This window comes from Myxine glutinosa, chromosome 5, assembly GCF_964187855.1.
Source record: "Myxine glutinosa chromosome 5, kmMyxGlut1.1, whole genome shotgun sequence".
Classification (NCBI taxonomy): Eukaryota; Metazoa; Chordata; class Myxini; order Myxiniformes; family Myxinidae; genus Myxine; species Myxine glutinosa.
The window spans coordinates 149,698,101-149,717,052 of NC_136265.1; the positions used below are offsets into that span (position 1 = coordinate 149,698,101).

The following is an 18,952-nucleotide window of genomic DNA, read 5'->3' on the forward strand; positions in this document are numbered from 1 at the left end:
TTCGTTTTTTTTATTTATTAGTTATTTGCGCATACACTTTAAATAGGTCTATTTGAAATATTAAATTTTCACAATGTAATTTACTTGCCATTTGTCATTTGATAATTATGAGACACTTCCTATTGAGGATCGTGACAATTCATGCGGTGCGTGGAAACTTCCATTTCCAAAATGGATGAGACGATCGATGAAGAACGCAGACTTGAACAGGATGTAGCAAGAAAACGAATGAGACGGGCGAACGAGTCCATCGACGAACGTCAATGCAAACTTGCGGGGTCACCCGTGGGAATCCCACGGGCATGGATGTGTGTGACATTTCGACATATTGAGTTAGATGCTGCACATTCATTTTTACAAAATGGTTACTGGCAAGTCATCAGATCCAGAAATGGTGTCATGAACACAATTTATTTACGCACAAGCACGAAAGCAAGACGGGCCGATTTCCGATTCCGACGGGCCGACGGGCGAGATGGGCCGATTTGGAGCAAGAAAAAGAACGAGACGGGAGAAAAACGAGAGAAACGAGACGGGGAAAGCCGATTGGAGAGGCGAGTGAGGGGCGATTGGAGAGGAGTGTGAGGCGCGATTGGAGAGGAGTGTGAGGCGCGATTGGAGAGGAGTGTGAGGCACGATTGGAGAGGAGTGATTGGAGGGGAGTGTGAGGCGCGATTGGAGAGGAGTGTGAGGTGCGATTGGAGAGGAGTGTGAGGCGTGATTGGAGAGGAGTGTGAGGCGCGATTGGAGAGGAGTGTGAGGCGCGATTGGAGAGGCGTGTGAGGGATTGGAGAGGAGAGGAGTGTGAGGGATTGGAGAGGTGAGGGATTGGAAAGGAGAGGGATGTGAGGGTTTGGAGAGGAGAGGAGTGCTAGGTGGAGACAGGAGAGTGTCAGGTGGAGAGGAGTGAGGGGTCACATATTATGTGAAATAAATAAAGTGTTCATCACACCATTTCTGGATCTGATGACTTGCCAGTAACCATTTTGTAAAAATGAATGTGCAGCATCTAACTCAATATGTCGAAATGTCACACACATCCATGCCCGTGGGATTCCCACGGGTGACCCCGCTAGTATATATATAATATCTATATTATAATAGGCTACGGTGATTCTGTCTGTCTGTCCGGGGTGTGGCTTAGTCCGTTTGCAGAGTAGCTCCACCCATTCTTGGAGAGGCTTCATGTAAACAAATATCCGCCATTTTATTAACTCGAATAGCTTTGAGGCCCGTTTAGTTAGGCCCGTGCTGTCTTTCTCTCTCACACAGGTTTATTTCAAATCTAATTCGATATATCATTTCATTTTTAACAGTCGCTAACATAGTTTTAGACTCGGTTGAAAAAAAACGGGAAGAGAATCCCATGAAAATTCCCGTTTATAGAACGAAATGATTTCTCAAAGGCCTGTAAACTAAAGCGCATTCATTGAGTCACCCTCACGATTTTATCGCATTCACCATCCGATTTAATTTTTATCGATGGTTTTAGACTTGGTGTCAGAAATAATTGAGAACATTCCACACACGTGGGAAAATGCAGAGATGTATTTTTAAAAATCGCGCTGCGATGATACACGAAAATACACCGCCTAAAATATCATTCGGGGAAAATGTCGACATATATTAAAAATTCGCTTTTTCTTTTCCTTTAAGATATACTAGTACCGACACCGACTGCAAAGCCGCAATGAGCCGGCGAAGCCAAAGCCTCTTGCCACTATTTTACCCATCAGTAGGTTAGGTAGTTGGTAGGTAGGTGTAGTTGGTACCGTACCTGGTAAGACTTGGTAAAAGAGAAGAGCAGACAGTCCTCCCCAATACCTGCATACAATAAATGTCACAAGAAGCTTAAGGAAGTAACTATACGATGTGCTAGTTTAGGGCCTATTTTAAGAAATTTTAACTGGGCTTAACATACGTTTTCACAGTATGTGTGTCGTCTTCTAACTTCAGTCGCTGTCAGGACTGGTTCTCTCCGGGCACTGCGGCTTCCTCCACCAGAAGAAGTTATTTTGCAGTAAGATCAGTGCCGACAGATCAGACGATAGCGCCGTTTCAACGGCAATGTGTGACTCGTTAATCAAACCGAGCTTTCTTTCTTTATGTAAACCGCTTATACCGGTAGGTGCAGGACAACATCATAAATCACACAAACCTACTGAGCATGGGAGCATGGGATTGAAGCCTAATTCGGCTTTTCAGGTCTACCACTAAAGAAGAGAAAAATTTCGAAAATGGCCCAGAGTGGTTTACTTTCCAATTACGTTTCGTGAGAACATTGTTTTTTATCGCGAAAAGAAGGTGATAGACGCTGATAGTGACGTGTAAGTACTCTTGAACATCCTCAACAACACATATATGCTGGTGCGAGCACTCAAAGGTCTTTATACGCTTTAGAGAAATTTAGCAGTATACAGTTAAAGTGTAGACTTAAACTGGTAATTGAAACAGTGTAGATTGTAACCTGGTGAATGAGCAGGAGTCACATGACACTTTCTCACGAATTAGCTTGGGTACCCAAGACTTGGGTACATTTATGTCGTGGTTAAGCATAAACGTCGTCCTTCATGCCACATCTGATAGGTCGGTGTGGCGATGAAGAATGGAGGCGAAACATTGTTCCTCGTTTTGGCTTTGACCGAGTGACATGGCGTTTTGCAGAATCGAGTCGAAAAACACGTTGTTCAAGTGCTCGTACTTTTTCGCTGTGCAGTAAGCGAGTGACTTGATACATTTCACAGTGCCCAAAGCAATGACGATTTAGCTTTGGAAATTTGAGCATATGATGAGAACTATTTCGAGCAGCATACGCTTACGCGTGATTCGGTTGTTTTGCACCAACCTCGTTCCCGGCGTCGCAGACGTCGCAGTGATTCCTGTCGCAGTTCCCGGCGTCGCAGTGATTAATTCGGTGAATTCCGTCTCAACTTCGGATATTTCCGGCCGTGAAAAACTATCCGTATTTCTAAACTAAATATGTAAACAGCTTATACCATATTTCTGGCCGTGAAAAACTATCCCATACGGCCGCGAGATTTCTAAAAAATAATTATTCGTCAATGTTAGAATATTTGACGCCGTTTTCACCCTCCGAAACGCGTAATAATATTTTTTCAAATGCTCGAATCTCATTGGTTCTGGTGTTTGATGACGATTTTCGTTGAAGAGAACGAGGTTGGTCTTAACGTATTTTAATTGCTAATTAGAGGTTTCATTAGATTGTGAATCAAAGAACGACGGGTGAAACAAACTCCTATTGAACTTTTTCGCAATTGTTTTATGCAAACTTCCGCATCCGGTCGATGGCGCCCACCATTGAGCGCTTTCATTTTAGAAATATTTTTTGCAAATGCTCGACTCTCATTGGGTCCGGTGTTTGGTGACGCGTTTTGTTGAAGATAACCAGGCCCGTGCGGGCCGATGTTGGTCTTAAATTATTTTATTAATACATCGGAGGTGCATAAGATTGTGAATCAAACGACGACGGGTGAAAGAAACTCCTAATGAACGTTTTAAATTTGTTATGCATACTTCCGCATCCGCAAGATGGCTGCGTCCACTGCGCTTCGGATTCTCGAGCCAAGGCATAATCAAGTTTTCAACATAATACGTACTCGTTTATTGACAACACCGGCTTCGCCGGCTATTACTTTTACTTTTGATGACAGTCGTCACAAAACGTCATATATTTCTTCGTTCTTATTTCATTCAACATTATTATCCGGAAGTAAAATATGTTTCAGGAAATTACCGAGAGATATTTCTTCGTTTTTTTTTATTAGTTATGTGCGCATACACTTTAAATAGGTTTATTTGAAATCTTTACTTTTCACAATGTAATTTACTTTCCATTTGTCATTTGATGATTACGAGACACTTCCTCTTGAGGATCGTGAAAATTCATGCGTTGCGTGGAAACTTCCATTTCCAAAATGAATGAGACGGTCGATGAAGAACGCAGACTTGAACAGGATGTAGCAAGAAAACGAATGAGACAGGCGAACGAGTCCGTCGACGAACGTCAATGCAAACTTGAACATCATGCAGCGAGAAAAAGAACGAGACGGGAGAACCGCACAGGATGCTGCTGCAACAACGATGAGGAGGGTTGGAGAGGAGTTAGGGGTTGGAGAGGACTGAGGAGCGAGGGGTTGGAGAGGAGTTAGGGGTTGGAGAGTGAGGAGCTAGGGGTTGGAGAGTGAGGAGCTAGGGGTTGGAGAGTGAGGAGCTAGGGGTTGGAGAGTGAGGAGCTAGCGGTTGGGGAGTGAGGAGCTAGGGGTTGGAGAGTGAGGAGCTATGGGTTTGGGAGTGGGGAGCTAGGGGTTTGGGAGTGAGGAGCTAGGGGTTGGAGAGGACTGAGGAGCGAGGGGTTGGAGAGGAGTTAGGGGTTGGAGAGTGAGGAGCTATGGGTTGGAGAGTGAGGAGCTAGGGGTTGGAGAGTGAGGAGCTATGGGTTTGGGAGTGAGGAGCTAGGGGCTGGAGAGGACTGAGGAGCGAGGGTTTGGAGAGGAGTTAGGGGTTGGAGAGTGAGGAGCTAGGGGTTGGAGAGTGAGGAGCTAGGGGTTGGGGAGTGAGGAGCTAGGGGTTGGAGAGTGAGGAGCTAGGGGTTTGGGAGTGAGGAGTGAGGGGTTGGAGAGCGAAGAGTTGGAGAGTGAGGAGCTATGGGTTCGAGAGTGAGGAGCTAGGGGTTGGAGAGTGAGGAGCTAGGGGTTGGAGAGTGAGGAGCTAGGGGTTGGAGAGGAGCGAGAAATTGGAGAGGAGCGAAGAGTTGGAGAGCGAGGAGTGAGGGTTGAAGCGTGAGGAGCGAGGAGTTGGAGAGTGAGGAGTTGGAGAGTGAGGGCCGATTGGAGCGGAGAGTGAGGAGCGATTGGAGGGGGGTGTGAGGGATTGGAGAGGAGTGTGAGGGATTGGAGAGGAGTGTGAGGGATTGGAGGGTGGGTGTGAGGAAGTATTGGAGAGGAGTGTGAGGAGGTATTGGAGGGGGGTGTGAGGAGGTATTGGAGGGGGGTGTGAGGAGGAGTGGGATTGGAGAGGCATGAGGGTGGAGAGAGGAGAGTGTCAGGTAGAGAGGAGTGAGGGGTCACATATTATGTGAAATAAATAAATTGTGTTCATTACACCATTTCTGGATCTGATGAATTGCAGTAACCATTTTGTAAAATTTAATGTGCAGCATCTAAATCAAGATGTCCAAATGTCACACACGTCCATGCCCGTGGGATTCCCAAGGGTGACCCCACGAGACTGCAGCAAGAAAAAGAACGAGACGGGAGAACGAGACCCTTGACGAATGTGATCACAGACTCGCACAGGATGCTGCTGCAACAACGATGAGGAGGATTGGAGAGGAGCGAGGGGTTGGAGAGGAGCGAGGGGTTGGAGAGTGCGGAGCTAGGGGTTGGAGAGTGACGAGCTAGGGGTTGGGAGTGAGGAGCTAGGGGTTGAAGAGTGAGGGGCTAGGGGCTGGAGAGGAGCGAGAAATTGGAGAGGAGTGAGGGGTTGGAGAGTGAGGAGCCAGGGGCTGGAGAGTGAGGAGCGAGGGGCTGGAGAGTGAGGAGCTAGGGGTTGGAGAGTGAGGAGCTAGGGGTTGGCGAGTGAGGAGCTAGGGGTTGGAGAGTGAGGAGCTAGGGTTTGGAGAGCGAGGAGCTAGGGGTTGGAGAGCGAGGAGCTAGGGGTTGGAGAGCGAGGAGCTAGGGGTTGGAGAGCGAGGAGCTAGGGGTTGGAGAGCGAGGAGCTAGGGGTTGGAGAGCGAGGAGCTAGGGGTTGGAGAGCGAGGAGCGAGGGGTTGGAGAGCGAGGAGCTAGGGGTTGGAGAGCGAGGAGCTAGGGGTTGGAGAGTGAGGAGCTAGGGGTTGGAGAGCGAGGAGCTAGGGGTTGGAGAGCGAGGAGCTAGGGGTTGGAGAGGGAGGAGCTAGGGGTTGGAGAGCGAGGAGCTAGGGGTTGGAGAGCGAGGAGCTAGGGGTTGGAGAGCGAGGAGCGAGTGGTTAGAGAGCGAGGTGCTAGGGGTTGGAGAGCGAGGAGCAAGGGGTTGGAGAGCGAGGAGCTAGGGGTTGGAGAGCGAGGAGCTAGGGGTTGGAGAGCGAGGAGCAAGGGGTTGGAGAGCGAGGAGCAAGGGGTTGGAGAGCGAGGAGCATGGGGTTGGAGAGCGAGGAGCAAGGGGTTGGAGAGCGAGGAGCTAGGGGTTGGAGAGCGAGGAGCAAGGGGTTGGAGAGCGAGGAGCAAGGGGTTGGAGAGCGAGGAGCAAGGGGTTGGAGAGCGAGGAGCAAGGGGTTGGAGAGCGAGGAGCAAGGGGTTGGAGAGCGAGGAGCAAGGGGTTGGAGAGCGAGGAGCTAGGTGTTGGAGAGCGAGGAGCTAGGAGTTGGAGAGCGAGGAGCTAGGGTTTGCAGAGCGAGGAGCTAGGGTTTGCAGAGCGAGGAGCTAGGGGTTGGAGAGCGAGGAGCGAGGGGTTGGAGAGCGAGGAGCGAGGGGTTGGAGAGTGAGGAGCGAGGGGTTGGAGAGTGAGGAGCGAGGGGTTGGAGAGTGAGGAGCGAGGGGTTGGAGAGTGAGGAGCGAGGGGTTGGAGAGTGAGGAGCGAGGGGTTGGAGAGTGAGGAGCGAGGGGTTGGAGAGTGAGGAGCGAGGGGTTGGAGAGTGAGGAGCGAGGGGTTGGAGAGTGAGGAGCGAGGGGTTGGAGAGTGAGGAGCAAGGAGTTGGAGAGTGAGGGCCGATTGGAGCGGAGAGTGAGGGATGATTGGAGAGGAGAGTGAGGAGCGATTGGAGAGGAGAGTGAGGAGCGATTGGAGAGGAGAGTGAGGAGCGATTGGAGAGGAGAGTGAGGAGCGATTGGAGAGGAGAGTGAGGAGCGATTGGAGAGGAGAGTGAGGAGCGATTGGAGAGAGTGAGGAGCGATTGGAGAGAGTGAGGAGCGATCGGAGAGAGTGAGGAGCGATTGGAGAGAGTGAGGAGCGATTGGAGTGTGAGGAAGTATTTGAGAGGAGTGTGAGGAAGTATTGGAGGGGCATGTGAGGAGGTATTGGGGGGGAGTGTGAGGAGGTATTGGAGGGGAGTGTGAGGACGTATTGGAGGGGAGTGTGAGGACGTATTGGAGGGGAGTGTGAGGAGGTATTTGAGGGGAGTGTGAGGAGGTATTTGAGGGGAGTGTGAGGAGGTATTTGAGGGGAGTGTGAGAAGGTATTGGAGGGGAGTGTGAGGAGGCATTGGAGTGGAGTGTGAGGAGGTATTGGAGTGGAGTGTGAGGAGGAGTGGGATTGGAGAGGCGTGAGGGTGGAGTGTTTGGTGTGTTTTGTTTTTGTTTACGTGGTGGTGTGTTTTGAATTACGTGGTGGTGAGGTGTTTTGAATTATGTGGTGGTGAGGTGTTTTGAATTAGTTGATGGTGAGGTGTTTTAAATTATGTGTTGGTGAGGTGTTTTGAATTACTTGGTGGTGAGGTGTTTTTAATTACGTGGTGGTGAGGTGTTTTGAATTACGTGGTGGTGAGGTGTTTTAAATTAGGTGGTGGTGAGGTGTTTTAAATTAGTTGGGCTTGAGGTGTTTTGAATTACGTGGTGGTGAGGTGTTTTAAATTACTTGGTGGTGAGGTGTTTTAAATTACTTGGTGGTGAGGTGTTTTAAATTACTTGGTGGTGAGGTGTTTTAAATTACTTGGTGGTGAGGTGTTTTAATTTATGTGGTGGTGAGGTGTTTTAAATTATGTGGTGAGGTGTAATCGTCCCAAATTTCCAGTCTGCACCTACCCCTCCCCTATGTATGTGCTGAGGGGTTCTTTCTTGAAAAAAAAACATTCAAACTAAGTCTTCAACCTAAATTGCCTATAAAAATGTAATATCACAAACACAACAAATGCATTTGTGCAAAGTAATTGTTTGTATTATGATTGGTGAAAATCATGACAACACAGCAACTCAGGTACAGTCATTATCCTCAGCTAAAATAAGCCCGTTCCTCAGTAACGACGCGTGGTGAGGCGAGCGTAGCGAGCCGAGCTATGTATATATATATACGCGAAGGGCAAAGAGGCAATTTCACCCATCATGCCTGCATTTTATGTGTATACATACATACTAGTGGGTTATGCTTGCACATTGAAAGCAATAACAAACCATGCTTTGTATGTAAGTACATAATAAATAGAAGCTTTATGAGTTTAGGCAAGCATCACTGACCTCCTGCTATATATCAATTGTTTTTTTTTTAATTAAAATTTTTTTACGGACGTTAACGTTTTTTACATAACTTTTCATTGTGGTTTTTATTTAACAGTTTATTTACAGTTATAGAAATTACAATTTTCAAATGCTAGATAGCTATTTATTTATTTATTTTTTGTTACGGTTTTTTAACGTAAATTTTCATTTAGGAATGCTTTCACCAGTTTTGTGATTTTTCCCGGTTTATCGGCTTTGATGTCCGTCGGCACGCCAAGTATCAGCTTTCTATGTCACCTGGAAGCAACCGAAGCTTAATATCAGTCAGTGAGCAAGTGAGTGGTTCGAATGAGCCTTATATATTAGATATGCAGCGGTCGGCATAAGATAATGTTATTGTATCGATATATAAACCTCGTGTCCAAATAGTAATTGAGAAATGTTTCACAACCGAATGTTCTTATATGATCTTGTAGTGTAGAGGAAAGTCTGTTTGAGCTGGTGTTTATACTTTTTTTGTGTGTGCGAGTGTACTGTACATGATTTGCGAGCCACTTCAAACGCTTTGCCTTCCTAGAGAAGATGTACGTCCAGGCCTCCAGATAGATCGCTGGGCGAAGCAGCATCGGAAAGAGGTGCGACACGAAGAGCTGAACCGCCTTAATCGTCAGAAGTCTCACCGAGAGATGGAGATGGAGCGCAGAGAAGAGGCCTTGAATACCGCTTTGGAGAGAAACAACAAGGGCTTTGCCATACTGCAGAAAATGGGCTACAAGATTGGCGAAGGATTAGGACGGCAAGGTTTGTGATCATGTCTGTTTGATCTGGGATCTGTTTCTATGTCTGCGGATCTGCTGGGCGGTTTGCCATCCCTCTCCTAGCATTAGTTAGGGCAGGAATTTGTAACTTAGCCATGATGCCGACAATGACTCGCCTTCTCTTCGCGAAGGACATCGTGGGATCTTTCATGTCCACCAACTAATGTTGGCCGACGGGATACCCAGTTTATCGTCCATCTGAGGGACGGCACACACATTGATGAATCGCCGTGCTTGTGAAACACTGGATGATAGTTTATAGCTGGGCCGTGATTTGAACCCAGGCTAGATGGCTGAGAGTTTAGTGTGCGTGCCTCTAGGCCATCCGGTCATTCAGCTGACTTGTTAACAACCAGGTGATTTTTAATGACATTCTGTGGTCATTAATTTGAATCGCAAAACAAAAACAACAGGGTTTTTGTACTTGGAAGGTTTGAGAGGAGAATGTAGAAGGAAATACATATTCCCTGGATACAAAGAGGCAATTTCACCCATCATGCCTGCATTTTATCCACAGCCCATTAATTCAATTATCAGTTCTCAAGTTAAGTTTAATGCTTCTAAAACTCAATTTCTTCCTATCTCTCTCTCTCTCTAAAACTCCTCTCAACTCTCCAATCTTCTTTGAATCCTTGAATCTCCTGAACCACCCCCCTCCCCCCAAGCCCTCTCCCTCCCACAGATCTCCCAATGTCCCTGTTCTCTGCTGTTGTACTTGTGTGCTTCCCCCTCTCTCCCCATCTTGTCTCCCGCTCCCTTTATTGTACGTTTTGTGTGTCCGGTTTTTTTGTGTGATTAATGTTAACTCTCACATGAGCCTCGATCTTGTATACAAAAAAAAAAAAATGCTCCATAATTACACCATGTGATTCAAGAAACCTACTAGGTATTACCCTAACGTCAAATTTATCCTGTAATCCACACATTACACAAACGGCTAAGTCTGCCTCGAGTAAACTAGGAGTCATGTTCAGATGTCGAAGATTCTTCTCCTCTCAGCAGTTGCTTCAACTATATAAAGGATTGATTCATCCTTGTATGGAGTACTGCTCTCACATCTGGGGAGGTTCTAGCTCCACATACTTACTGGACAGAATTGAATCCAAAGTAATCCGACTTATCCAACTCTCCCAATCTGACCTCAAAACTCAACCTGCTTGAATTACGCCGCAAAATTGGCTCTTTCTCTTTTCTACAGATATTCCTTCGGTTTCTGCTCCCAAGAACTTCCTTCTTGTGTACCTCCACCATTGGCGAGACCACGGAATACTCGACAAGCCACTGCATCTCATGATTATTGTGTGGCTATTGGCAACTCAAGGGTTGGGCCGTTATGATATTTGTTTCTTCCCCTCCACTGTCAAATTCTGGAACTTTTTACCTTCCCATGTCTTTCGAAACACTTATGACCTTTCCCTATTCAAAAAGCATATTTTTTTACTTCCTCAAAAACTCTTAGACGATTCTCTCTTTCTGCACTTTTCTATCAATGCAGCTCTTTTATTTAAGGGCTGGCCTCAATGAGGATGAAATGGTCCGTGACTAGAGCCTTCATCATTTAAAAAAAGTTTTTATCATTTTATGCTTAATTTCACTCGAGGTTTGGGAGTTGCACAGGGGAATAGCAGAACAGGGACATGAGCAGTTTTTTTTCTTTCTTTTTTTAATCTGGGGATTTTGCGATGAATGGAGTCGTAGACGGTTAGGGATGATCAAATACTGACAGCTTATTCACCTTTTAGTGAGACCTAAGCAACATGCATACCGAAGCAACCTACCAATCTATTTACCCCTTCCTTTTCGTAACAATGATGGATGTGCTGAGTGATAACATCAGAGATAGAGAAATGAGATGAGGAGTAGTGTAACGGATCACGTTCCTGTGGGAGCTCCTGTTTGCAGACGAATTAGTCAGAACAGCAGAGTCAAATAAAGAGCTTATATGCTCCAGATCAAAAATATATGACAAAACAATTGTACAAGAAACCAAGCAACCCCACTGCCTACGTCATAACCCATCTATAATGTTCTTCTCCCCTCCCTCCCCTTCTTCCCCATGCAGATGGTTTGCTATCGTATTTATGAGCCAGACTTTCCTTAAACACAAAATACCAACAATGTTGAGAGACCTGGATGGGTGGGGATGGTTTATGCCTTCAAAAGCCACAAATAGGCAGAGCACAGGGCCACAAATGGAGAAGCAGTTCACATTTTATAAACAGCGAATATGTGGGATCTGCGAATGTCAAATCCGCGAATGATGGAGTTTTACAGTATTTAAAACAAGCAACATAATCGTCATCAGCACTGTATTAAACCATAGGTAAGTATATTTGGGGTATAGGTCAAGCCCCGGACTTCCTGGGAAAAGAATGAGCCTGGGAAAAAAGTATTGACTTTTATGCCGAAAAATACGGTAATTTCGTCATTTCACTGTGCTTTCCAACTTGATAGGAAGTACTATGTTATTGTCATAGTTTAAATGCAATTTAGGCCAATGCAGTAAATTATTGTTGTGGTGTAAATGGACCAATTGAGTTGACTTGAAATATGCACGTTTTGTTTTGTTTTATTTAATTATCATTTATTTGCTTTGGCAATTATGATGATGTGACATCATTATTGCATTTCGTGTTTATCTCATGTTTTGTATGTTATGTTGCAGGTGCAGGGATAAAGGAACCAATCGGTGTTAACCTCAAAGCAGGTTTGTATCCTTCTTTTTCATTTCCCCTGTATAATGTTTATCGAAATTGTCGTTTTGATAAACCAAGTGTACATTTAGTGCTTGTGAATGGTTGTGGAGACACGAGAAAGTCCAAGTTCCCAACCCCGCCATAGTCATACCAAATACTTTTAAAAATGGTTATTTTGCATGCTGCTTCCTTCCTTGACGCTCAGCATTTAAAAGACAGAGCACGTAGAAATCCCCCTGCTTGTTTGCATCCATGAGGAGGATTAAATTCCTCCTCGATTGTCCTTTTGAGTGCGGAGAGAAAAGCAATTTAACTACAATGGCACTTGGTAGAGCACATACCTCCGCCATGCAGACAGACTACGTTTTGTTTCCAACTTACAGGCCGGATCTGGATTTGGACCTGAACCAAAATCTAATCGGCTTGTTCTTGTCACACACACAACCTGTCGACCAAGTTTCGGCCGAATCTGTCCGTAACCTTTTGAAATATTGGGGTATATATCGGTTTTATCCCTATCACTCAATGGTGAAGAATTATCACTTTTAGCCCTATCACTCCCCCTCGTCAAAACTCAAGGTGGGGAACCCGATCAAAGCAAGGGTGGAAATCGCTCCATTTATGACGACGACACGTCTGATGCCCGACGTGGAGATCGGTTTCTGAGGTTTGGGACATGGAATGTAGGGACAATGACAGGGAGATCAGGAGAAGTGGTGGAAGTATTGGTTAGAAGAAGAGTGGACATATGTTGTGTGCAGGAGACGAGATGGAAGGGAAGTGGTGTGAGAATGGTGAAGGGAAGGCAGGGACAGAAATACAAGTTTGTGTGGCAAGGGTGCCCAGAAGGCATGCATGGTGTTGGTGTCCTGTTTTCTGAGGAGTTTGTAGACAGTGTGGTGAGTGTGACGAGAGTGAGTGAAAGGTTGATGATGGTGAAAATGATGATTGGAAAGCTCTTGGTGAACGTCATCTCGGGATATGCTCCGCAGGTTGGTCGGAGCGATGAAGAGAAGGACAAGTTCTGGTGTGCGATAGAGAAGCTGATGGAAAACGTGAAAGATGAGGAAGTTGTTGTGGTTAGGAGGAGACCCAAATGGACATGTGAGAAGGAGAATGGACGGTTTTGAGGGAGTTCATGGGGGTTACGGATATGGTGTGAGAAATGGAGAAGGTGAAAGGATTTTGGAGTTTGCTGATGGAGCTGATTTGTTGATTTGTAATACTCAGTTCCAGAAAGAGGATAATAAGCTTGTTACATACACGTCAGGTGGGTCGACGGCAACCGTTGACTACCTGCTGGTGCGTAGGCAAGATAGGGGGCACCGCCGGGATACAAAGGCGATCCCGGGGGAGGAGGCTGTTTCACAGCACCACTTGGTTGTCTGCGACATAAGTGTGAAAGGTGCGAGGAGAGCTCGGCGGGTGAAGTACCAACCGAGAATGAAGGTGTGGAGGTTAAAAGAGGTGACAGTGAGGGAGGCATTAAAAGAGAGGCTGAGTGTGGTAGAGGATGATGTAGTTGAGCTTGAAAGTGGTTGGATGTCAATGAAAGATCGTCTGTTGGGAGCCATTGGTGAGGTATGTGGATGGACAAAAGGACCACCGAGGCACTCGGAAACATGGTGGTGGGATGATGAAGTTGGAAAGAAGATTGACGAGAGGAGGAAGAAGTTCAAGGAGTGGCAGAAGGTGAAGGGTACGGGGGCAGAAAAGGCCGAGCATGAAAGTTATAAGGCAGCCAAGGAGGTAGCATAGGTGCAGGAGGCATGTAGGAAAATGTTCGGAGAACACTTGGAATTGGAGGAAGGTCAGAGAGCGGTATTCAGGATTGCAAAGCAGATAGCGAAAGAGAGGTGTGATGTGATGGGGGTGAGTTGCTTGAAGGATGAAGTGGGACAAATCGTTGTGGACCCAGATGGAATTAAAGGAAGATGGAAGAGATATATGGAAATACTGTTGAATGCAGATAATGAATGGGATGGCAACATAGAGAGTAACCCAGTTTTAGGACCGGCAAAGAAGATAACTGAAAAGGAAGTTGAGGAAGTGATAAAAGCAATGAAGAGTAGAAAAGCGGGAGGGCCGACGGGAGTTGTGGGAGATGTGTTGAAGGCAGCGGGAAATTGCGGTGTGAAGAGAATGACAGAGATCTGCAATCTGGTGGTGAAAGAAGGCCGCATTCCAGTGGATTGGGAACTGAGTACCCTCGTCTCTCTATACAAGGGGAAAGGTGACCGTCTGGAAATGTGGCTCGTATCGAGCAATAAAGTTATTGGAGCACAGAATGAAGGTATGAGAAAGGGTGTTGGAGAGGAGGATAAGGGAGAAAGTGAAGATTGACGAAATGTAGTTTGGATTTATGCCAGGAAGAGGAACGACAGACTCGCTTTTTATTGTGAGGCAGTTGCAGGAGAAGTACATGGAGAAGAGGAAGAAGTTGTTTCTTGGATTTGTTGATCTGGAGAAAGCATTCGATCGGGTTCCACATGAAGTCGTGACATGGGCATTGAGGAAGTTAGGAGTGGAGGAATGGTTGATCAGAGTCGTGATGGCAATGTACAAAAGAGCGCGCGCAGCTGTAAGGACGAAGGACGGGAACAGTGGTGAGTTTGAGGTGAAGGTGGGAGTGCATCAGGGGTTGGTACTAAGGCCACCACTATTTGTAGCTGTGATTGAGGTGCTGGCTCGGAACATAACGGAGGGTTTACCGTGGGAGTTGTTGTATGCAGATGATCTGGTGTTGATTGCAGAAAGTATGGATGGACTGAAGGAGAAGATGAACAAGTGGAAGGAATGCATGGAGACAAAAGGTCTGAAGGTGAATATCGGAAAAACGAATGTGATTGCAAGTGGTAAAGCATGTGGTGAGGTGGAAAGAAATGGGAAGTGGCCGTGTGCTGTGTGCAGGAAGGCTGTTGGAGTGAATTCCATTCAATGTACAATGTGTGCTGAGTGGATTCATCAAAAATGTAGTGGTTTGAGAGGGTCATTAACCAGTGTGGCAGCTACATTCAAGTGTAAGGTGTGCACAGAGGGAGCTGCAGATGGAGGAAATGTTGAGTTGGATCTTGGAGACAGCGTGAAGCTGGAAGGTGTGAAAACATGTTGTTACCTAGGAGACATGCTGAATGGAGAAAGTGGATCAGACTCGGCAACAGTTGCTGGAGTGAGATGTGCATGGAAGAAGTTTCGGGAACTGAGGGGAGTTTCGTTGAAGCTGAAGGGAAAGGTGTATGGTGCATGTGTGAGAAGTCAAGTGTTATGGTCTATGGGAGCGAGACATGGGTAATGAACGTAGAGCAGCAACGAAGGCTGGAAAGGGTGGAAATACGAATGGTTCGGTGGATGTGTGGAGTGTCGTTGAGAGTGAGGAAGACAAATGATGAATTGCGAAAGATGATGGGAATAGAGCCTGTGATGGATACTGTGAAGAGAAACAGGTTGAGATGGTTTGGTCATGTGTTGAGGAAGGATGAAAGTGACTGGTTGAGAAGAGTGATGGAAATGAATGTAGAAGGAAGTAGAGGATGGGAAGACCGAGAAAGACTTGGCTAAAGATGGTCGAAGAAGAAATGCGGGCAAGGGGGTTAACAAGGGGAGATGCAGAAAATAGGGCAAAATGGAGAAGATTGCCATGGGGACCGCAAGGCTAACCCCCGCTCTTGCAGGGAAAATGGCCTTAAAATGCTTGTTGTTGTTGTTGTTTGTACTCAATGGTGAAGAATCACTGAAAACATTATCGGATCGAGATCCGGATCTGGATCTTCACCAAAATCTCACCATTTCCTCCTTGTCTCACACCCAACCTCTCCACCAAATTTCATCTGAATATGTCCACAATTCTTTGAGATATCCTATTCACAAACAGACAAAGAGCCAGACAGACCGGGGTGAAAGCATAACCTCTATATACCTTTGGTGGCTGAGGTAAAGATGATGTAGTTGGTACACAGATTGCTCTGGAAAGTGACCTCATATCCCCCAATCTCAGTGGCTGTGTTTGTGTGAAAGTAAAGTCTGGTGTTGTCTCATGTATCTATTTGCATGTGTGTCATGTGATCTGTGACGCAGGTCCTTCATGAGCTTTACAGCCTGCAAACAAGAAACATTATTCCGTTGTAAATGGTTTCGTAATTTTTGAGACTTTTTGGAAGCAGATCACTTGTAGGACCAAAAGTTTTTCTTGAATACTTATTGAATACATGAATTTCCATTGAATAAAAAGTTACATGCCCTTGAATACTGATTAACGTTGTTGTGTGGTGAGGGCAAGCAAGGAGGTGGTGAGAGGTGGTAAGCAAGCTTTATACCAAAATGAGAATTCTTGTTGAATATTTTTACGGCGTAGCCCATATGGCAAAGCCATCTTAGAACGGTGTTTGTCCGTATGTATGTATGTGTGTATGTATTGTTATGTCGGTGGGGTAGGGATTACCTTAGAACAGGTAGGATGTATAAATTAACATGCTCTGGATGTCGGGTAAGAACCATCACCATGTAGTAAGTTTTGTTTAGCCGGCTGTCGCGTAAGAGTGAATAATTGTGGCCATACGAGGATGGCCCTTGTGTTAAATAGTTGGAGGGATTATGTTAATTCCCCTGTTCGTCAAACCTTAGTGATTTATTTCCTATGTCCCTTTTGGCACAACACCATGGACACATAGCCACGCCACGCAATCGCCCGCATTTAAACTCACTAAATAACATTTAAAAACCACCAGGAAGCCAGGACATTGAGCGCTGCCACTAATTACACCATTGGGAAGCACACATCGAGGTCAAGCAGGCCGAAGACACGCCTCAAGGAGCCGTGATTGGCCAGGGTGGAGTAAGAAGGCACTCACTGATTGGCAGAGAGAAGGGCGAGCAAGAAGCGGCGCGCTGATTGGTGTAGAGCTGGACAATGTCGTGGTGCCCTGTGGGCATTGGTGGAGAGGCACAGATGACATCACGAGACGGTCAATAAAAGAACTCTCGGACCGACATTTGCTCTCTTGCTCTTGCATTTTGCCCTCGACTACCTCTTGCTCCCTTGCTTCTTCTCCCTCACGCTCTTGTGCCTTTTCACGTTCCGGACCTCGTGAGCGATTGTGCGTGGGTGACAGGCTCCAGGAAGCGATCGGACCGACCGAGTTTAGAGACGCCATCAGGATATGTGCAGAGGCAGCGGGAAGAGCCGCGGCCCGAGAACCGGTTCTCCGCGTGGACGAGGGCGGCTTGCCGCTGGAACACCACGAGGCTGGGGTGAGCGAGACGCCCGGTGAGGCCTAGCAGCGCGCGACCGAGGCGCACTGAGGCCTACTTCCTGCCAAGGCAGGGACCGCATCCGGATTCCTGTGCAGGAACGCGGGCCTGAGACGGGTCTTGACGAGGTGCCGGAACAGCCGATTTAGCTAAGTGCACGATAACCCACACGTATTTTATTTTTCAGTTTATTTTCATCCTTCGTCTGTGTAAGTCTGGTGTGGGGGACACGTCCCGTTTAGGATTACAGTTAGCGCGCATTTTATTATCGGTATTTGTCATTTAATAAACCCTTTCGTTATTTTCTGTATATTTTAAAATCCATTTTGTTTGAGTTATTTTCCGCAGGTTCGGGAACTGCCGGCGGGACCATAGGTAAGCTCTTCAGCTTCCTCTTCTTCTCTTTGTTCCTTCGGCACATATATATAAAGTCCGCATTTGATCGTTGCCTCGGAGTTAAAGCTTGCTTTGGCTATTCATGATCCCTGTGGTCTTCACCTGGGGAATCACGCGACAGTATTTTTTTTTGTATACTGAATCGAGGCTCGTGAAAGAGCTGACATTTACTTCACAAACAAATCAACCAGACAAACAAAATATATAAAAAGAGGGAGCGGAAGACAAGAGAAGGGAAAGCACACAAACACTTGAGAGCACACAACATTTAAGAGCAGGGAGATGTGTGGGAGGGAGAGGGCTTGGGGGGAGGAGGCGTGGGAAGGGGGGGGGGGTGGGAGAAGTATAAAACACAAGGACACCAAGGACTTCCAGGACAGAAGTTGGTATTTCAAAAAAGTGGAATTTGGGTGAAATTAGCGGGGATAGAAAAGATCAAGGTTTTGGATGGGGGAAGATAAGAGATGGTGGTGAACAGCTGTTTTAAAGACCTGGAGGGTGGAGTGGGATTGAAGAGAGTGAGGGAGTTTGTTCCAGAGGTGGGAGAAAAGAGGAATGAAGGAGTGAAGGTGAGCAGAGAGTCTTGATTTTGGCAGTTTAACCATAAGAGGGTTGCAGGCAGATCTTGTGCGACCTGTAGGAATATTTGCGGGACAGAGCCCAGAGAGAGCTGGGGGGGCAAGGCCAGAGAGGAGTCGGTAGTGTATGCATCTCCCCTCAAACGTACACCAATCAGAGCTGAGGATCTGGTCACATGACGGGGGTGATCTGGTGTCATTACAGCGGTACGACATCTGACTCCACACCGCCATTTTAATTTCTATGCCGGTCAGGCCGGACATATTGTTGAACCTGTTCATGTATCAATCACAATCTGCTTGCTCTACGTTTAGATTTTTCATTCAGTGTGAAACATAAACAAACCGATTGTTAAAATGACCGTCAAATATCGAAAGCATAGGTGTTACGGTTCTTACAATGACACAGTACGTATAGGCCTTTGGCTTCATGCCTTCATAGTTCATGCCTCACCTTCAGGCCGCTTTGGACAAATTAGCCCAGGTTTCGTAATACAGGTATAGTTTTAGTAATCTATCTATAATTCCAGTAATCTCTGTGTGTGTGTGTGTCTGTCTGTGTGTTTGTTTGTCTGTGACCGCTGTTTCTCGACAACCACGGGTCCGATATACTTGAAACTTGCCAGGTATATTGCTGGGGACCCGAGGATGTGCCTTTTCAAGGTTTCATATTAATCGGACAATTACTTACCGAGATATGTCCAAAAAACGCTTCAACCAATCAGAGAGCAGCGAACTAGCGCGTGTGCCGAACGTGGCGGACACACTCTGCCTCGGATGGCACATTTGAGAGCGTATTCATTTATTTCACGTTTGCAAACTATGTTGGCGCTATGTTGGCGTTAAACGATGTTTTAAAACTAATAAAAACGAATTTGCGATTCATTCGCTTTCCTGCGCGTTTGTGTACGCGATGGCGATTTCTTTACCAAACTCCGGAAGCCGTTCGCTTTGGACCGAACCATTTCATGTAAATAGAGGGGGGGGTTCTGTGGTCGTTGCGAATGGACCAAACCATTCATGTAAATAGAGGGGGGGGATTGTCACTGTACTCGCAAGCCGTTCGCCGT

General features: G+C 46.5%; 1 protein-coding gene across 1 annotated transcript in view; it reads left to right on the top strand.

Moving 5' to 3' along the window:
- The window catches only part of GPATCH11 (G-patch domain containing 11), a 66,814-nt gene that overhangs the window by 6,610 nt on the left and 41,252 nt on the right, over positions 1–18,952 (top strand). Inside the window, exons 2-3 of the mRNA XM_068097951.2 lie at positions 8,725–8,948; positions 11,631–11,672. Of these exons, the coding sequence (XP_067954052.1) occupies positions 8,725–8,948; positions 11,631–11,672 (266 nt within the window). The remainder of the gene's footprint in view (positions 1–8,724; positions 8,949–11,630; positions 11,673–18,952) is intronic.